This window comes from Anopheles merus, chromosome 2R (assembly GCF_017562075.2).
Source record: "Anopheles merus strain MAF chromosome 2R, AmerM5.1, whole genome shotgun sequence".
Classification (NCBI taxonomy): Eukaryota; Metazoa; Arthropoda; class Insecta; order Diptera; family Culicidae; genus Anopheles; species Anopheles merus.
The window spans coordinates 4,938,587-4,955,662 of record NC_054082.1 but is presented as its reverse complement, the minus strand read 5'-3'; the positions used below and the strand labels follow the sequence as shown (position 1 = coordinate 4,955,662).

The 17,076-nt window shown below is 48.3% G+C and overlaps 4 protein-coding genes across 5 annotated transcripts in view; 2 read left to right on the top strand and 2 right to left on the bottom strand.

Annotated features, from left to right (window-relative positions):
- Nucleotides 1–92: 92 nt before the first annotated feature.
- LOC121591186 (transmembrane protein 68-like) lies at nucleotides 93–2,518 on the bottom strand. Its single transcript, XM_041911670.1, has 6 exons — nucleotides 1,580–2,518; nucleotides 1,326–1,493; nucleotides 1,117–1,255; nucleotides 927–1,030; nucleotides 496–857; nucleotides 93–412 (listed from the first exon to the last, which is right to left on the bottom strand). The coding sequence occupies exons 2-6, from the start codon at nucleotides 1,396–1,398 to the stop codon at nucleotides 101–103; spliced, it is 990 nt and encodes a 329-aa protein (XP_041767604.1). The 5' UTR covers nucleotides 1,399–1,493; nucleotides 1,580–2,518; the 3' UTR covers nucleotides 93–100.
- Nucleotides 2,519–2,754: 236 nt separating this feature from the next.
- On the bottom strand, nucleotides 2,755–14,277 carry LOC121591181 (26S proteasome non-ATPase regulatory subunit 11). Its single transcript, XM_041911654.1, has 6 exons — nucleotides 14,001–14,277; nucleotides 13,271–13,383; nucleotides 4,973–5,189; nucleotides 4,008–4,706; nucleotides 3,657–3,926; nucleotides 2,755–3,576 (listed from the first exon to the last, which is right to left on the bottom strand). Exons 4-6 carry the CDS (start codon nucleotides 4,542–4,544, stop codon nucleotides 3,133–3,135), a joined length of 1,251 nt encoding a protein of 416 aa, XP_041767588.1. The 5' UTR covers nucleotides 4,545–4,706; nucleotides 4,973–5,189; nucleotides 13,271–13,383; nucleotides 14,001–14,277; the 3' UTR covers nucleotides 2,755–3,132.
- Nucleotides 5,309–10,869, top strand: LOC121591180 (uncharacterized transmembrane protein DDB_G0289901-like). The gene is made up of 7 exons (XM_041911653.1): nucleotides 5,309–5,463; nucleotides 5,554–5,728; nucleotides 5,953–6,322; nucleotides 6,394–6,533; nucleotides 7,792–8,469; nucleotides 10,076–10,257; nucleotides 10,330–10,869. Exons 3-7 carry the CDS (start codon nucleotides 6,098–6,100, stop codon nucleotides 10,464–10,466), a joined length of 1,362 nt encoding a protein of 453 aa, XP_041767587.1. The 5' UTR covers nucleotides 5,309–5,463; nucleotides 5,554–5,728; nucleotides 5,953–6,097; the 3' UTR covers nucleotides 10,467–10,869.
- The window catches only part of LOC121591182 (nicotinamidase), a 59,918-nt gene continuing 53,910 nt past the window's right edge, over nucleotides 11,069–17,076 (top strand). For both annotated transcript variants that reach the window (XM_041911660.1, XM_041911659.1), the window contains exon 1: nucleotides 11,069–11,329. In XM_041911660.1, the coding sequence (XP_041767594.1) occupies nucleotides 11,303–11,329 (27 nt within the window). In that variant the 5' untranslated portion in view covers nucleotides 11,069–11,302. The remainder of the gene's footprint in view (nucleotides 11,330–17,076) is intronic.

Sequence of the window (17,076 nt, the reverse complement as noted above, 5' to 3'; positions counted from 1 at the left end):
AAAAGGAACGGAAAGGGGAAGAGGAAAGGAAGGGAAACCGCACGCATTAAACGCTTGCCGTGCAAAACGGACCCACCACCACCACCACCACCGGGCGGGTTCAGCCGGCCTTTGGCTTTGGGGGGATGAAACGGTCCAGCAGCGCGTGGAAGATGCTGCCCGGTATTCGCTGATGCTTGTTGATCAGCTCCTCGATCGCGTACGCGACCTTTTCCTGCAGATCCTCGGGCGACAGCGCCGGGTCGTACGGTATCGGGGTGCCGAGATGCGTGCGGAACTTTACCGGAAAGCCACCGTAGATCGGGCGCACCGGAAACCGGACCGCATTGTACAGCCGGATGAACAGTCGCTTCGCTAGCCCGACGGAGCGGAAACCTTCTCGCAGATTCTCCGTAAACATGGGAATGATGGGCTGTACGGGGAGGGAGAGAAGGCAGACCACTTCGTTAATAGCTGCGCCCTGTTGTGCGACACAAACAGCGCGCGAACGCTTACCGCTTTCGATTCGATGGCAACCTTAGCGAACCCGACCCGTTGCCGCCAGAGCAGCTCGTAGTTGCTGTCACCGAACTGGGCCTCGTACACGCCGCCCGGCGCAATCGACAGCATGTTGCCGTCGCGCAGTACGCTCGCGCACGACTGTACCGTGCCCGGGCTGATCTTCATGACGCGGGCCAGCAGCTTCCAGCCGGGCACCTTGTTCAGAAACCGATCGCCGACGGTGTAAATCAGCCGCTGTCTCTTCAGGTAAATGCGTGCGGTAAAGTAGTACATATCGATCGGTATTGCACCGTGATAGTAGATGATAAGGGCTGGGCCCGTTTCGGGCAGGTTTTCCATCCCGCATACTTCGTATCCTGCGGGAAAGGGGGGGAATTTCGATTGAATTGGAAAGCGGAATTGCTAAGCGAAAGGCGAGCTCTTACCATGAAATATCCAACCATGGGCATCCCACACAACGGCGACTAGGGTGCGGGCCACGTCCCAGAAGTCAAAGTCACCCTCATTGTAGACCTGCAATATGAAGCGACTGTGTCGCGCCATTGGGGGAAGGTGGAGAATGCATTAGTGAATCCGCTGCTGATTCGAGTTGTGCTGGAATTTATTCCGGCTTACCTGTGCAGCTTGTAAATGTAGAGAAATGATATGGTACAGTAAATCAACAGCACAAATGCGCAAGGCAGTAGGAATGTAACCAGCACCGGCGTTAGCAACCGCGACAGCCATATCGAGTAGTCCAAGTCAATGTATTGTCCTGAGGAGGAGAGCGATCGTTACTTCTTCGATGGTGGAATGTTGCTGTGTGGAGCACATTGGTCGCTTACCGAGGTACGCGAAAAAGGTAGAATTGCCTACAGTCTCATTGCTCAGGGTTAGTACATCGTCCGCCGAGCTCATCTTGCGGTGTGTTCCGGTGTCTCGCTTGCCTTCACCGATTCAGACAATGGAGCTTTACGCGGGGTTTCTTGGTGTCGAGTCGTCGTCGTCGTGGACTGCAAAATAAAAAAGGGGTACCATATTAGTCAACAATGGATTTAAAAGGGCAATGCTAATTAACCTAACGCTGGCATACACTTACCCTCCTTTGGTATGGAAGAAAAGCACAGCTAGGCGATGGTGGTGGCGTCGTTGGCGCTGCTATGGAGTAGAACACTTTCACGTTGATCCAGGGCGGCGTTGTGAGAGCAGCGTGTCACGGAATATTGCACCGAGCGTCGTCGTCTTCGTCTGTGGCGGAAGTGCATTGGAGCAAGGGAAGCTATCCACAAGAGGATGTGCGCCAAACTTGCTTTGCCTCTGGACTCGGGGCTTTCTTGTCGTCCGCCGGTGCGTCTTTCTTTCTCTTATCGGCGGTCACAAGGGATGGTGGTGGCGTTGACGGCACGATACGACGACCCACTATCATGCATAGTATGTGTGTGTGTGTGTGTGTATCTCGTTTCGGATGCAAAGCACTTTGTTCTGCGTTCTCTGCTTTCTTTATGCAGCGTCTCCCGGGAGGGTGAAACACAAAACAGGGCCTCTGTGTGTTTGTTGTTGACACAATGCTTTAAACACTCTCTTTCCGCACCAGAGCAACCTTGTGGTGTGCGCGTTTTCTCCTACCTTCGAATCAATCGCGTCAATATTGTGAGTGACACATCGAACCACAAGAGCGAAGGAAAAGCAAAAAAACAGCGATCAACCCCTCTTTGCGCACCCTTATGCGCTCTGCAGCCCTTCCCTCAATTAAGGGGTGAGGTGGGGGGCTGTTGCTGCTGTGTGTTTTGTTTACGCCAGCCCGTTTGACAGCTGATCATGTTACTGTTGTGTGCGTGTGCGTACGAATTGCATGCATGTGTGCGTTACAACACAACATCAGCAACGTCAAATTTGAACCGCAAATTTCGCCTTTCGCTCTGGCGGCAGTTTTCTCACGCTTTTACAAACATTTTTCATACGTTTTTCTGCACTTTGAATGAAATAATTTATTCGCAGCATCCTTCCGCAGCAGTGTGTTTTGTGGTACGATGGTGGAGTTGTAAGTAAGTCTTTTGAGTAGGTTTCATGAACATTGTTTTCTACCGCAACAACACAAGAGGGATGACAAAGTAAAGACTGGGTTTCCCTAGCAGACGGCGGCGTTGGTTTCGTTATTTTACTTTAATCAGTTAAATTTGCCGTGTTACAGATTGGTTCCCTCTTTCTCGCTCTTCTCGTACACAGGACTTTGTTCTCTTGTAATGGAAGATTCAATTGAAAGGAAAAAAAGAATTTTAGTGTTTGCCAACCAATCTCTATTTCCAAATTTCAACTCTTGGGCCAATTCTAAGGTTAGAGAAATTGAGATAAACATTACACGCTCATCATCAGTCGGATTGGCTTCGTGTGGAACGGATAGTCTGAACCAGAATGTTTGTTGTTTGGATCGTTCAGCAAAAAAAAAACAAAAGATTTTGGTTTCTTTGAATTGAACAAAAAAAAAAAGACAATACTACATAAAGAGCAGAGGGAGCTTTAAGATGGTAGACAAATTAATTAACTTGCATTATGCGCTAACCGTTTTGCGGGTCTCGTGAGGGACAACCGCGTACACTCACTCACACACACCTCCTCCTCCTCCTCCTTCTTCATCTTCTTCCTCCACTCGTTTTACGTCAGCTTCTTTGCCTTCTGGTAGAGCGTGTCGACCACCTTGCCCATGTGCTGTATCGTTTCCAGTGCAGTCTCGTACGTTTTGTCGACCGGCGTTTCCTCGAACACGATCAGCACACCGATGCCCTGGTCCAGGATGCCGCTAAACTTCTTGTCCAGGATCATCTGTGACAGCTTCTTCTCGACCTGGGCGATGGGCAGGGCAATCTGTTCCGCGATGAAGCTCACCTCGCACTGCGAGTACGGTTCGATGATGCGGCACAGGTTCTGCTCGAGCATCGTGTCGTACAGTGTGCCCAGGTGCGCCTTCACAATCACATCATCCTCCAGCTCTTTCTTGTACTGCTTCAGCGCGTCCTGAAAGTCGGCCAGGGAGCGTTTGTGCGATGCTTCCGCGACCGCCTTCATGGCGTCGATATCGCGCCCGGAGTACGTAATCGCCTGCAAATGGTGTGCATGGTGGGTCCAGGCATTAGTTACCGGATGGGAGGGAATTGAGAGGCCGACTACGCCATACATACCAGCTTGCCACTGACGATCTGGTTCACGTCATCCGACTGGCCGAGCATAATCTTGCACAGCAGCATGTACTTGAGCGCCGTCAGCGCTTTGCTGCTCTGCACCGAATCGAACCCTTCGAACGCTTCGTAGAAGTACGAGAAGGCGGTTTTGAAGTCGCGCTCGTCGGCCGCATGCAGAATGCCCGACTGCAGATCGAGCGTGGCCTGAACCTTCGGTGCGCAGTAGATTGCATTGGCCGTGGTACGCGCGGACGTGAGAGCAGCACGGGCCTAGACAAGAAAACAATAAAGACGGGATACATTGTTAGATGAGGTCAGTGCTCATTCTTGATTCCTCCCTTCGATCCATACTTTCGGCAAGTTGCTCAGGGCGTGATACGTTTTGCTCTCCAGCAGCTGTACCTCGACGAGCAGATTTTTGTCGTCCAGCTTCTTCAGCTCCTTCAGCAGCTGGCTGCCAAGGTTCAGCGCTTCCGTGTACATGCCCGTGTCGAAGTAGAGCGCAATGAGCCGCGCCTCGAGCGACTGTCGCAGGAAGGTGCGCTTTTCCTGCTTCGCCCACTCGATGCATTCCTTGCACAGCTGCACCTCGATGCCCGTTTCGGCCTCCAGATCCAGGAACAGGTCCACCAGCGAACGGACCAGCTTGGCCGCTTTCGCTTTGCTCAGGAAGCTCAGGAACGGGCGGGTCACTTTGATCAGATCGGCCAGCTCCTTGGCCTTGCCCTCCTTCTTGTACGTTTCGCCGAGTTCGAGAATTTTCTGTTCCTTTTGTCGGATCTGTTCCTCGTCGTTTTCGTCCACCTCCAGGTCGCGGGCAAAGTTAGTCATGTCCTGCCGGTTCAGGGAGTGCGATTGGGCACGGTCGATCATCATAGCGCCAGCCATCTCGCGTCGCAACTGTGCTCTTGTACTGTGCCTTTACACTGTTTGCCGTGCTGGTGTTGTTGTTGCGGTTGTTGCTGATGCTTGGTTGCCCTCTGGATGCACTGGATGCAAACAGGTCACGTTCTGCCAGTGAAGTGATTCAGCGTTAAATACGTCCTGCGGCTGAAACAGTTTATTTCACAATGTAGACAATCGACCAATATCCAGACAAGCTTTAGCGCTGGGACAAAGACGAGGAAGGAATGCGGAAAGGCCGTGTGTGTGTGGGTCTCGGTTCGAGGACAATGACGTTCAAAATCGTACAAGTCATCGGAACGCTACGCCGAAGCAGATGTCAACAAGCTTGCGTTTTGTCCATTTTGGAGCCCAAAACACACGACCTTTAGCCATTGCTTCACGTTCGGCTTTACGGTAATGGTTTTACTCACCGATTACGGAGGGACAGCAGTTTGTGGATCAGTTATTTCGGGTGAAATTCACGCAACAATTGGACGAGTGCTTCGAAGGTGATTGCTTTTCAATGAAGCGGTTTGACAGTACGAATTCTGTTCAGTCATCGCACGGCATGTCTCGCGGCTAGGTTGGCAGCGCTGCCCTGCTGCTGTCAGTGAAACGTCTGTCTCTTTCGCAGCAGCGAAAAATGTTCTGAAAATTTTAATTTTTAGGATACTAAATCACCCAAAAGACGTCGATAAAAACAAGAAAAATATATTTAAAACATTTACTGCCTAAAACCGCGGCAAGATTATAAATTGAAGCAAATAAGTGGTGACGTTTGCTCAAACGTCTGCAGCCTGAACCGGACGTCTGATTCCTTCGCTGCTGTCAACGCGTGCGTGCAGGCACAGAATTCTTCGTGGGTAAAATAAAAAGTTATTACATTTACCATTAAAATCGAGGTAGTTGCACGAACGAGCAGGTAATACTTGTTTAAAAGACACCCCTACGATACGAGAAAATAAATTTGTATATAACCCTTCTCCGTGGGGCTTTACTTTCGTCACAATAGCCAAGCAAGCAAGCCAAGCAGCACGGCGTCACAATCTCATTCTGAAAGGTGGAGGAAAAGGTGCCGTGAAAAAGCGTGTGCGCATTTGCCGAGTGGAAAAGGAAGCATTTCTCTGCATCTTTCGTCAACATTTCGCGTTATTTCGTGCATTGAAGGATTCCGCAACTGGGAAAAGGTGAGTTTTTGACGCAGTTGCGTTGTCCGCCGTTTTGTGGGCTTTTGCTAGCGTTCTTGGGAACGCACCGAACTGAATTTCGTCATTCATGGCGGCTGTACATTTCCAAAAATAGAACACCTAGCCCCAGACCAAGAGGACACACTCATCTCACCCGATGGGATCCGCTTACATGCAAGAGACGTTGTATGATTTAGAAGATTAAATTGTGTTTACTTTTTCAGAGAATCTCGCCATATTGTAAACGCTAACCCCAAATACAGAGTCGTTGCGTTGATACCGCCCTGTGACGTCTGTTTGTGCGCGTGTGTGGTTGTGTGAGTGAGTGTGCCCTTGTGCTGAGCAACAGGAAGAGCGACAGCAGCAACAATGAATGCCGGACTAAGTAAAATACACTTTGTCAACACGACGGGCGTATCGCTGAACGATCGCTTTACCACCATGACCAAACCGACGGTGGGTTTTGGGGCGGCACCGGCCATCGTAGAAGCACCCCGTGCGCGAGCCAACTCGGTTACCAGAGCGACGGAAAGCAACCGCCGGTTGGTCGATCAATGGGATCAGTTGCATGCTTTGCAAGCCCTGGGAGTGAAGGTAAGGGCCTGGTTCACGCACATCGCCGGGAAGGTTAATGTTTTATGTATTGCTTGTGTCTTTCACTCTAGCCTGTCCCTGTTATTCGTCCCGCTCGCCAGCGGCTGCAACGCCACAGCTCATTTGCTCAACATGTGAAACGTACCATTGATAAACTGACCGGAGGCGTGCGTCGTTTGCCGCGATCAAACAGCTTTACCGACATTGCAACGTAAGTTCTCTGATAGAATAATTCATTCCTTGCGCCATTGCTCCTTGAATATAGGTTAACATAACTTTTGTATTATTCCCATCAAAAGGTATGTCATAATTCAAGGGAAATCGTATGCAGTATTACTAATCAGAAGCGATTTACGATTTGCTTCTGAATTACAGTACAGCACAGAATCACAGGGAAGGCAGGAAAGTTTGAATCTTTTCTTTAAAAAATACCCTTGGACATAGGTTAACATAGCTTTTGTAATATTCCCATCAAAAGATATGTCATAATTCAAGGGAAATCGTATGCAGTACTACTAATCAGAAGCGATTTACGATTTGCTTCTGAATTACAGTACAGTACAGATTCACAGGAAAGGCAGAACAGTTGAATCATTTCTTCAAAAAAATATCCTTGGGCATAGGTTAACATAGCTTTTGAACAATCCCATCAAAAGGTATGTCATAATTCAAGGGAAATCGTATGCAGTACTACTAATCAGAAGCGATTTACCGTTGTTTGCTTCTGAATTACAGTACAGTACAGATTCACAGGAAAGGCTGAAATGTTTGAATCTTTTCTTTAAAAAATATCCTTGGATATAGGTTAACATAGCTTTTGGAAAATCCCTTCAAAAGGTATGTCATAATTCAAGGAAAATCGAATGCAGTACTACTAATCGGAAGCGATTTACTATTGTTTGCTTCTGAATTACAGTACAGTACAGATTCACAGGAATGGCAGAAAAGTTTGAATCATTTCTTTAAAAATTACCCTTGAATATAGGTTAACATAGCTTTTGTAATATTCCCATCAAAAGGTATGTCATAATTCAAGGAAGATCGTATGCAGTACTACTAATCAGAAGCGATTTACCGTTGTTTGCTTCTGAATTACAGTATAGTACAAATTCACAATGTTGAAAGAAACATCATTTGCCGTACCACAGAAGATGTCTTTTATTATTATTTAATCTATGGTACAGTGTACACAGTTATATGGCATGTTCAAATCCTTTAAGTTAGTATTACCCTTGAGTATAGGTTAACATCATCTTTGTTTTCGTACCCCAATTTTGATGTCATAACTCAAGGTACATCAGAAGGAATCGTCGAAAAGACTGAAACGGATCCGTCTGTGTTTCAGAGACATCGTATTCTGTACATGCTTATTAGATGCGTTGTCTATACATCATTATTATTCATCATCATCACTGTTATTGAACGTATTATTAATCATACAATTCCATTTTCTTATCTTTCCTCCCCAGAATGAACGCTGACCGCTTAGAACTGTTGCAACGAGTTCGTGGACGTGCGCCAACAATCTCGTCCCGGCTGGGCGCCGTTCGATCCGTTTCAAGAGGACGCAGTATGTCGCGTGGACGCAGCGCATCACGCACCCGCAGCAACTCGCGAGGTCGCCAGCCCTCGTTAACCCGTTCGAACTCGCAGACGAATTTGCGCCGCACCGGATCGCGTACCAACCTCACCCGTGCCGGATCGCGTACCAATCTGAGCCGTGCCGGAAGCCGTAATGCGCTGAACGTGGTTAACCGTAAACCGATCGCTCCGAATGATGCCCGTCGACGCATCAACCGTAACAATCTGCTTGCCAATCGGCTGGGCACTGTCAATAATGCTGCGCCGGCCACTACGCGTGGCCGCAGCCGTAGCCGTAGCCGCGTGCGTGGTGGCGCCTCAGCAGTTGCTGCCAATGTACCGGCGGTGGCCGCCAATGGTCGTGCACGGTCGCGATCCCGCAAGCGTGCCGGATCTCGAGCTCGCGCTGGAAGCGTGAACAGTCGGCTCGGCATGAATCGTACCAACGAACCGGCAGCCACTGCAGGTGGACGGGCCAACGGAGGTCGAGTGACCAAGCGCAACCGCAATGGTCCACGCGTTAATGCATCGCTCGTCGGTACACGCGCCGGACGCCCGCAGAAGAGGTAATACTTGTTACGCGAATATACGCGATGAGCCAGACTCCAAGGGCCATCCTGACGTGACATCATCACCTTCTACAAATGCCCAAATGCTATTTAGCGCGTGACGGAAAGAGTCTGCTTCTCCTGTCCCGGGGCAGTTGTCAGTCAAAGGACGGATTGGATTGTTGAAGAACAAAGGCCAAGTCTTCGAACCGCGGCAGAAGATTGGAGGCAATATTTATTCCACTACTAAAACCTTCTCGTAGGTCCAAGCCACTGATTGATGGTGGACCCATTCGTCCACCATTCGTTGTGTCCTAACGATTCGTGCGGCTTAGAGTGAACTCAACAGGCGCGTTGATGCAAGCCGACATTGGACGGTACGAGGAACTGATTGCTTGCAATGGAGCTCACCATAGACGAACGATGCGTGTCCCGCCACTGGTTAACTTGCAGAGCAAGATTTAGTTGATCGAAAGCTGCTGGTACTATCAACGATCTTCTCATTTTTTCCTCAGCGGAAGTAGCAGAGAACGGTGTCAGCATCTTCTCACCCACCTCTTCTGGCAATAATGACTATCGTAATTGCAGCGTTAACGGCTCGAGATTGACCGGTGCACAGCAACGTTGGTAACAGAGTGTAGCACTCCTCGGCAGAGCCTGTTCTATTGCTGATTCAAGCAATCGGCGGCACAGAACAGGCCGGTCACGGTCGAGTATTTACCAGCGTGCATGCAGCACGGCGGCCCCCTGTCTAAGACAGTGTTAGCCTTGGGTCTCTAACTCGCCGTTTCGTTCGCGCATTCTCTGTTTTGCGGCAGTGTAAAGGAAGAGCAACTGACCAACAATACCTCATCCTGGAGCCTTACCTTCGGCTGCTTTCGCTCTACGAAGTTGAGAATTTCAGCAGCAACCGGGTAGTTGGCAATAGTGGACATGCTGTTGAAATCATGGCAGTGCTAGCAACCACCCGGATTCTTCCTCCAACTAACTGCCGAGTGCGAAACGAAAGGCGCAAACTTGAAGCTTTCATTCGCGTAAGCTTCTGTGCTGCTGTGTAATGGGCGTTGGCACGTAAATTGAACGCAATCATCATCAGGACCGCGATGAGGAAGGACATGTTTTTGCTGAACTTTCTACGGGCTAGCAAGTTGTGTGCATCGGAGAGGAGCGCAAACATAAGAACATAAGGGGCTTCTCCGCAAAAGTGTCGTTTGGTGAGGCGGTCGGTCGGATTGGGGGCTGGATGTGTGCTGGACTGGTGAGATAACCTTAACGAAACTCTTGTGTGGTTTTAAACATATTTCTGATTTGAAGGTATTTGCCCAGGGAGTGTATCGTGTGGCCTTATGCCCGCACAAAGTGTTTGTAGAGTTTCTTCCGTGATGAAGTTTTATTATTCGCAAATGTTTTTTTTTCGGTTGCTGCATCGCGATACTATCCTGCCACGGGGTTTGGTCACCAAGTGAGCGTGCGCTTCTCCACTGGATGTTGGAACTGGAACTCTTCCGTTCGGGCAATTGTATTCCGTCTTCGTAAAGCAGCATGATGGGCGCATGGGTGTCGCATCCGGAATGGTGAACAGAACACGGAAACTAAACAAAGTACGCAATCGTTTTCTTTACAGAGAAGCACCCAAACGCAAGGGAGCGGGTGGTAAGGCAGCAAAGGCAGCCGCTGCTGCCAGAAGCAACGGAGCGGGAGCTAACGGTGCCGCAGGAGGAAGAGGAGCAGCAGCAGCCGCAGCACCTGGCAGACGCGGACGGTCTCGATCGCGGCGTGATAACTCTCGCGCTCGTGGACGCAGTGGTTAGTGTTGATTGTTTCGAAGGCTTCCCGTGAAATAGTACTCGGTGTTCAACGATGTGTTTATCTTTACAGCATCGAAGAATCGCACCGCACACGTAAAGCAGCAGCCCAAGAGCCGCGAAGAGCTGGACAGCGAGCTGGATCAGTACATGGCCAACACAAAGTCGTCGCTGGACAAGGAAATGGACCAGTACATGAACGGCATCTGAAGCAGTTTTCCCTCGAACGGTCTCATATTTTAACCACCACTACAACCAGGAAGACTTTTTAAGAAGGCATAGCATCTAATGAACTAACACAGAGAGGACACGAATCCTATCCCTAATAACCCACACAGGTGTATCACACCTTAGTAAACGCATGTGTGTGTGTGTAAGCAGAATAATACATCCGTATGGAAATCAACCCTCAAGACTTTCACAGTCGTTTGCCAGCAGTGTGATGGCATCGTGACTTAGCAGTTAAGCAACATGCTAGTTTTATTTAATTATTACCAGTTACAAAGTATGAATAATTGTAACATGTATATAGAATTCTCACCTATAGCTGTTAGCGTTCTTACATGATGAATAAAAGAATGAACTCTGTACCCTATATCAAGGGATGAACGAAGAAGCTAATCATTAATACTTTCCAAACCCTCTCACACGATGACGTAAATGAGATCGAGAAAAAGAAAAGGGGGGAAGTTGCCAAGGTTGCCGTCGGCCTCCTGCGTTCGATTTCAACATCTTTGCAAACAATACACATCGATAACAACGGATACGATGGCCGCCTGATGTGTGCGTGACCTGCGCGGAAACCAGCGTTTGTTTGACAGATTTGTCAAAGGGGTTGGGTAGGTCACGGTGTACGTGCGTGTTGTGCACAGTTGACATAAACAACAACAACAGCGCACAAAACGACGCTCAAGCTGCCGGGTAAGAGCGTCTGTTTTGGGGTGAAAAAGTTCGGCGAAAAGTGGTTAAAAGTGGCGTGAACAATTTGTGATAGTGTGCTTTACTTGTGAGGAAGATAAGGGTAGATTAGTTCGTCAACTATAAAGATGATTTCGGCCGAAGAAAATCCACAGGTGAGCAGCAAGATGATGGATTCGCAGGAAAGCGACTGTTGTTGGGATGTGTGCACAGGTGATTCAGAGTAGAGTAGCCCGCCGGTAGGGAAGAAATGCTGTCGAATGTTTAAGAGAAGTTGGTAGTTTCAAAGTATATAAATGTGATTTTGTTCACGCAAAAATCCCCTTAATTTAGGAAGCATTTAGCGACGGTGGTTCCGTCTTATACCAAACCGTTAAGAGTGCCTTCATCTTTCGTACCTTCAACAAATCACACGCAGAACATTTAATTTAATGTGGGAATGTGCAGCTGATAATCTGCGTCGTACAGTAGCGCTCCTAGAGCAGCAACACTTACGCTAATGTTTACGCGATTCGTCATACCTCATCACTTTCAATGCCATAAAGCTGATAAGCTGGCGGCTGGTTGTTTGGGCGAGCTGATTACCATAGCAATACCACGTCCTCTGCCCACTTTAAGTCCTCCCTCTAAGACACACAACTACGGACCCCTTCTTCTTGCCTGGCAGAACAGCAGTTTTAAGCTAATCTCAGCCCTCAAATGTGTGTAAAAAGCTCTCGCCAGCTTCCGAAGAGCACAGGAGCCAGGAGGTGGGTTTTGCTTTACGGCCGCTCGTTAACAAACGTCACCGCCACCGCCACCACCATCACCCAGGGGGAGCGGCCTTAGCAACCCCCGGGCTAAGGATATGAAATGGGGGTGAATGATGGGGTCCAAAGTTTCACTTACACGGCTCGTCGACCGTATATGGCGGTGATTGATGCGCTGTTACGATTTTATCGTCACGTAAAAGTTTCTAATACCTCTACTTTTTAGGACGGTAATTCCATTACCGATTACTCGTACGTACACGTTCGTACCAAACAGCCGTATTAGACCGGCGTTGGTCGGCTGGATGATGAAGATGCTGCTGCTGCTGCTGCTGATGATGATGAGGATGATCTTAAGGCCAGCAAGAACAACGAAAAACAAAAGTTCTCAAGACGGACTTTATGCACAGTGCCGGTTCTCGGAAGGGAAGAAGCATTCATGCATGCAGCAAAGAAGCGAAGCCCAAAGGGAACGCCGAAAGAACGAAAGCCAATGGGCTAAAGTTTTGCAACTTTGCAACTTTTATATGAAGCTCCTGGTGCGCTGCGCTACCCTGCCCGCTCAAGCGCGTGGAAACATAATTAAATCTTCACAAAGTCAATTTATGGACTCATCGATGACCACCACCATCAGGCTAGGCTAGAAAGAGGCGTTATGGGGCGCCCCTTCGCCCCCACTCTGTTGATGCATTAAACAACGGACGCCCCCTCTGCCGGTGGCGGATATGTAAGGAAGGATATAAAACAAAACGACTGCTTCCGGCATGTGTCGAAGGGGGAGGGAATACGTTTTTGTATTACATCTTATATAAATATTTCTCCGCAGTAGTGTGGGGCATCTACCGCTGCATATTTCTACTCCCTTTCCCGCCTCCCATGCTCACTACTTAGTTGCTGGGAACCAAACAAAAAAACAAGACTTCTACTTAAGTCTTTGTTTATTGAATTCCTCGCCCACCGCGATGCGCCACCGTGGGTGGATTTCCCCCTGGTTTAGGAGAAGCATGTGTGTGTGTGTGTGTGTGTGTTTCTTTTTCTGCTGCTGCAACGTGCCCGTATGTGCAGGTTCTTTGTTGTCCCTAACTGCGATGTTGTGGAATTCTGGATGGTTTAGTCCTCCAGTCGGTTACCGCAACGGGTATTCCCATATATTGCGCAAGCGAGAAAGCGTTGGGTATGGCAAAACCACAGACTTGAGGGTTTTGTAAACCCCCTCCCCTCACACACACACACACACGCACGCGAGCGATCGTTCGTGAGTGATGGTGCTTATCGTGGGGATCTAGCCCGAACCGAGCAACGGCAACGATTGCTCCACACAGTAAATCCAACCCTGATGCACCTTACCCTTCCTTCTCGTTACTTTGACTGCGGCGTTCTTCGGTATGCTCTGCTACTCTGATTTGTCGCCACCGGATCCACCTTAACATGAACAGCAACAGCACCAACAAACCAGGACCCTGAAAATGGAAAAAAATAAGGCAAACGTCAACCAACTCCTGTGGGCCTCTCATGCGATGATGCGTGTGCAAACGTTGTTGAAAAGATTATGTTTGATCGCTCGGGAAAAAAAACCGGGTGGGGAAAATAAAAGAGCTGATGGCACCCTTCTATACTTCCGCTCTTCCAGCACAGACACGGCAGTGCATGGGAACACCGCGTGTGGTCTTGCGTGTGTGACACCTCGTTCTTAGGGTAAATTCTTCGATGGGAATGTTACACACCACCAAGCGCCCATTGTTTCCCTGCTGTTTTCCGGGCTCTCTTTAGCAGTCAAACACACACAAAGAAGCTAAAACCGGATGTTATTCAAAGTTGCCTTTCACAGGGTACACAGGGGCAGGATTCCATCCAGCAATAGTGGGGGGGGGGGGGGGGGGGGGCAAGCTGTGGTGCGCACAGGTGTCGAAAGGATATCATATTCCCCCGTCGGTAAAGCAAACGAAACACGGTGGCGAATGCAAACATTGAGTTTATATGGGGATGACAAAACAAAAAAATCTTCCATTCGTGTAGTATAAGCAACACTATGCACATCACAATCTTTCTTCTCCCACCCGGTTTCCTCCCCCATTACCTTCGAGATGCGATTGTTTGAGCCAAAAGATTGTGAGGGATGGAGGGGGTGAAGAACGTCACTGAGCCGCTGTGGTGGTGGTATCCTAAATAAACCCGAATGAGCTTTCGACTTAATCACCGGCTCAGCTGGGAAGATGACGGCGGCGACGACGACGAAAGGAAAGAAATGCGAGTGATTGCATGCTTTCCCCGTTGTGTGTCTTCCACAAGCAGCAAAAGCTTCCGCCTGCTGTAACAACTGCTGCTGCTGCAACCTGTGCGCCCCAACTGCCGAAGATAAAGCAGCCACCCCGCCTACTTCGGTGATGCAGTAGCGCGCAGTGCGCCCTTCTGGAGAGATGTAAAATCTGAAACGAACAACAGATTCATCGAGGAGCACACACACCAATGCACACATATACACACACAGACATCCATAAATAAAAGTAAAACCACATTCTTTACCACGAATCCCTTTGGGTAATGGAAATAGCAGCGAGAGTAGTGGAGGAGGGCGGATGGTGGTGCCGGCAGGGGTACGTAGCATTACGGACAAAGCTTCGTGAGATTGTTTTATGTGCTTTCACACTCTCTCGCTGGGGGTAATTATTTTCTGTTTGCAAGATGCCAACCATTTGGCAATCTGAAGGTAGGAGAGTTGAGAGAGGAGTGTTAGAATTCATGGAATACTAAGTAACAGTTACACAATGGGGCACTCTATTAAAATCTATAAAGCACGTAAAAGAGCTGTAAGTTTCGCATAAAATTCGTATAACTAAGGGCTATAAATTGAGCTGAGGTCTCAGGGAGGTCTAACGGTAGACGTGCTGGCTCTTGAAAAGCACAGAAGTAGATAGATTCACATCCGGATCGTCCCTACCTTGCTTGGAAAGCTTGTACAAATGCCTGTCCGAATGACCAAGTTGTTGTAGACTCTAGACCTAGACAACATACGAAATTTTAACAGGTTTTACCTCAAACCGTCAATGGAAGCTCGCTATTGTTCCTTCCTGACAGTTTTCTTTTAATTATTATAAAATAAAGAAAATTATTTAACAAGATAAGATATCTTTGCAATCAATGATCTCCTTATGCTTCTCTTATTTTTTTTGCGAAACAGCCGTAGTTCGCAAAGGCCAGTGCATAGTTGCCAAAATAGCCAAATTCTATTTAAAAAAAAAAGCTCGTACAGTTCCACGTGCTGAGCCAAATTGATAAACCAAGTATAAAAATGTGTGGAAGTTCTATGAAATATATGAGGTAAATAGTGTGTAAGCACTGGTCCGGTCTGGTAGTACAGTGGTCAACTCGTACGACTTAACAACATATCCGTCATGGGTTCAAGCCCCGGATGGACCGTGCCCCCATGCGTGTAGGACTGTGAATATCTTGCTAGACATAATCAGTAGTAAGTCACTGAATGCCAAGTCTATTAGTAGGTACAGTCAGGCCTTTTGAGCTGACCGACAACGGTTGTGTTGTGCCAAAGAAGAAGAAGAAGAAGAAGAAGAAGAATTGTCTAGGCAGTGTAGGCAACAACGAGAGCCTGTTGGGGTCTGGTCTAGGTCAAATGGACTTGGTTATCTGTGACTTATGATTTAGTTTGCCAATAGGCTCCATCCATTCAAGATTTCAACTCATGACGAGCATATTGTCGTACCGGGATAAGGTAAACGTGATACAACTAAGAAATGTACTGATCAGTACATCGATGCACCGGATGCAAATGCATTAAAATTGAGATAAAAGGTTGGGTGATCTGTTTGCATCACACTTCTCTGCTTTTAGAGTTACCTAATAGTCAAGTAGCTGACGAAATGGAGTAAGTCTCTTTGAGCTTACTGCATCGTGATCGGTTACTCGGATATGGAGCTATTTCTGCATAGTCATTAGTCCCCCTAATTTGCTTCTAAGTTACAAACAACCAATAATTAATGTACAAAAAGTGTGCGTTGGCTGTAGTTGATTGTCTGGAATGAAAAAGGTCAGCATCTCTCTCAGCTGAAGTGTAGGGCGGCAGGATCGTTTCAGCCCGAGGACTAACTTTATCTCGATACATCTAATAAAACAACATCACAGAAGCTTCCCCCTTCCCGTGTGTCACCGTTTTGTGAACCATTCTCTTTGCCATTCATATTTAATAAACACGTACCGCACACATCGACATCAACTTCTCCAACAAACTGCAAGGGTAAATTAGTGCGTCTCCACCAGCAGCAACGGGGCTTTATACATGTTCCAGTGTTATTTCCAGTCTGTTCAACTTAATTTGCTACTCGAAGAATGCTTACACACCCAAGACAGACGGACAGACAGACAGCAAGACCTAACACAGCAAGCAAGCCCGATATATTCCTTGAGGCAAATGCTCTGCCCCCCCCCCCTCCCTCCTATACCCCCTCCCTTTCCGAACAAAAAGAAATCAGAAAGAAAGACGAACTTGCCCCGAAACTGCCTATTCTAGCAGAATTTGCTATTAATGTCCTGTTATGGTTTTAGGTTGCCTTTGGTTGCCGACCACCTCCGTGCCTCGTCTTCAACAGGGTATATATATATATATCTTACGACCGGGGAGCGGGGGGTTCTCTCTTCTTCCTCCCTCCTTCCCTCCAAATCGATCGTACGGTCGCTCTCCGATAAAGCCCCTAAATTGCTGCAATTCATTTGCTACTTCTACCGCTTTTGCTGCTGCGCTGTTGCTGCTGTTGCTGCTGATGATGCGGCCCAAACTTCAATCGAAGACATCCGCGGTGGTGTAAAGGGATGGACGCAACATGAAACATCTCCCGATCCGACCACTTTCTTCAGCCTTCCTCACTTCGTCCATCGAACGGAACGGATTGATTGAATAACATCAATCAATTAGCAGCCGGGACGAACGACACTTTGCCGGATTGTTGGGAAGGGAGGGTGGTGGGAATGCGGAGAGATACACAGAGAGAGAGAGAGAGAGAGAGCGAGAGAGAGAGCGAGAGGGAGCAAGAATGGAGGCTGTGGTGGTAAGGCCAACGAAACGAATATCCAATATCGGAACCATTGGAACCAACAACTGCCCTGGCTCCAGTGGAAGTTGTGTGGGCAAATGGAGTAGATTT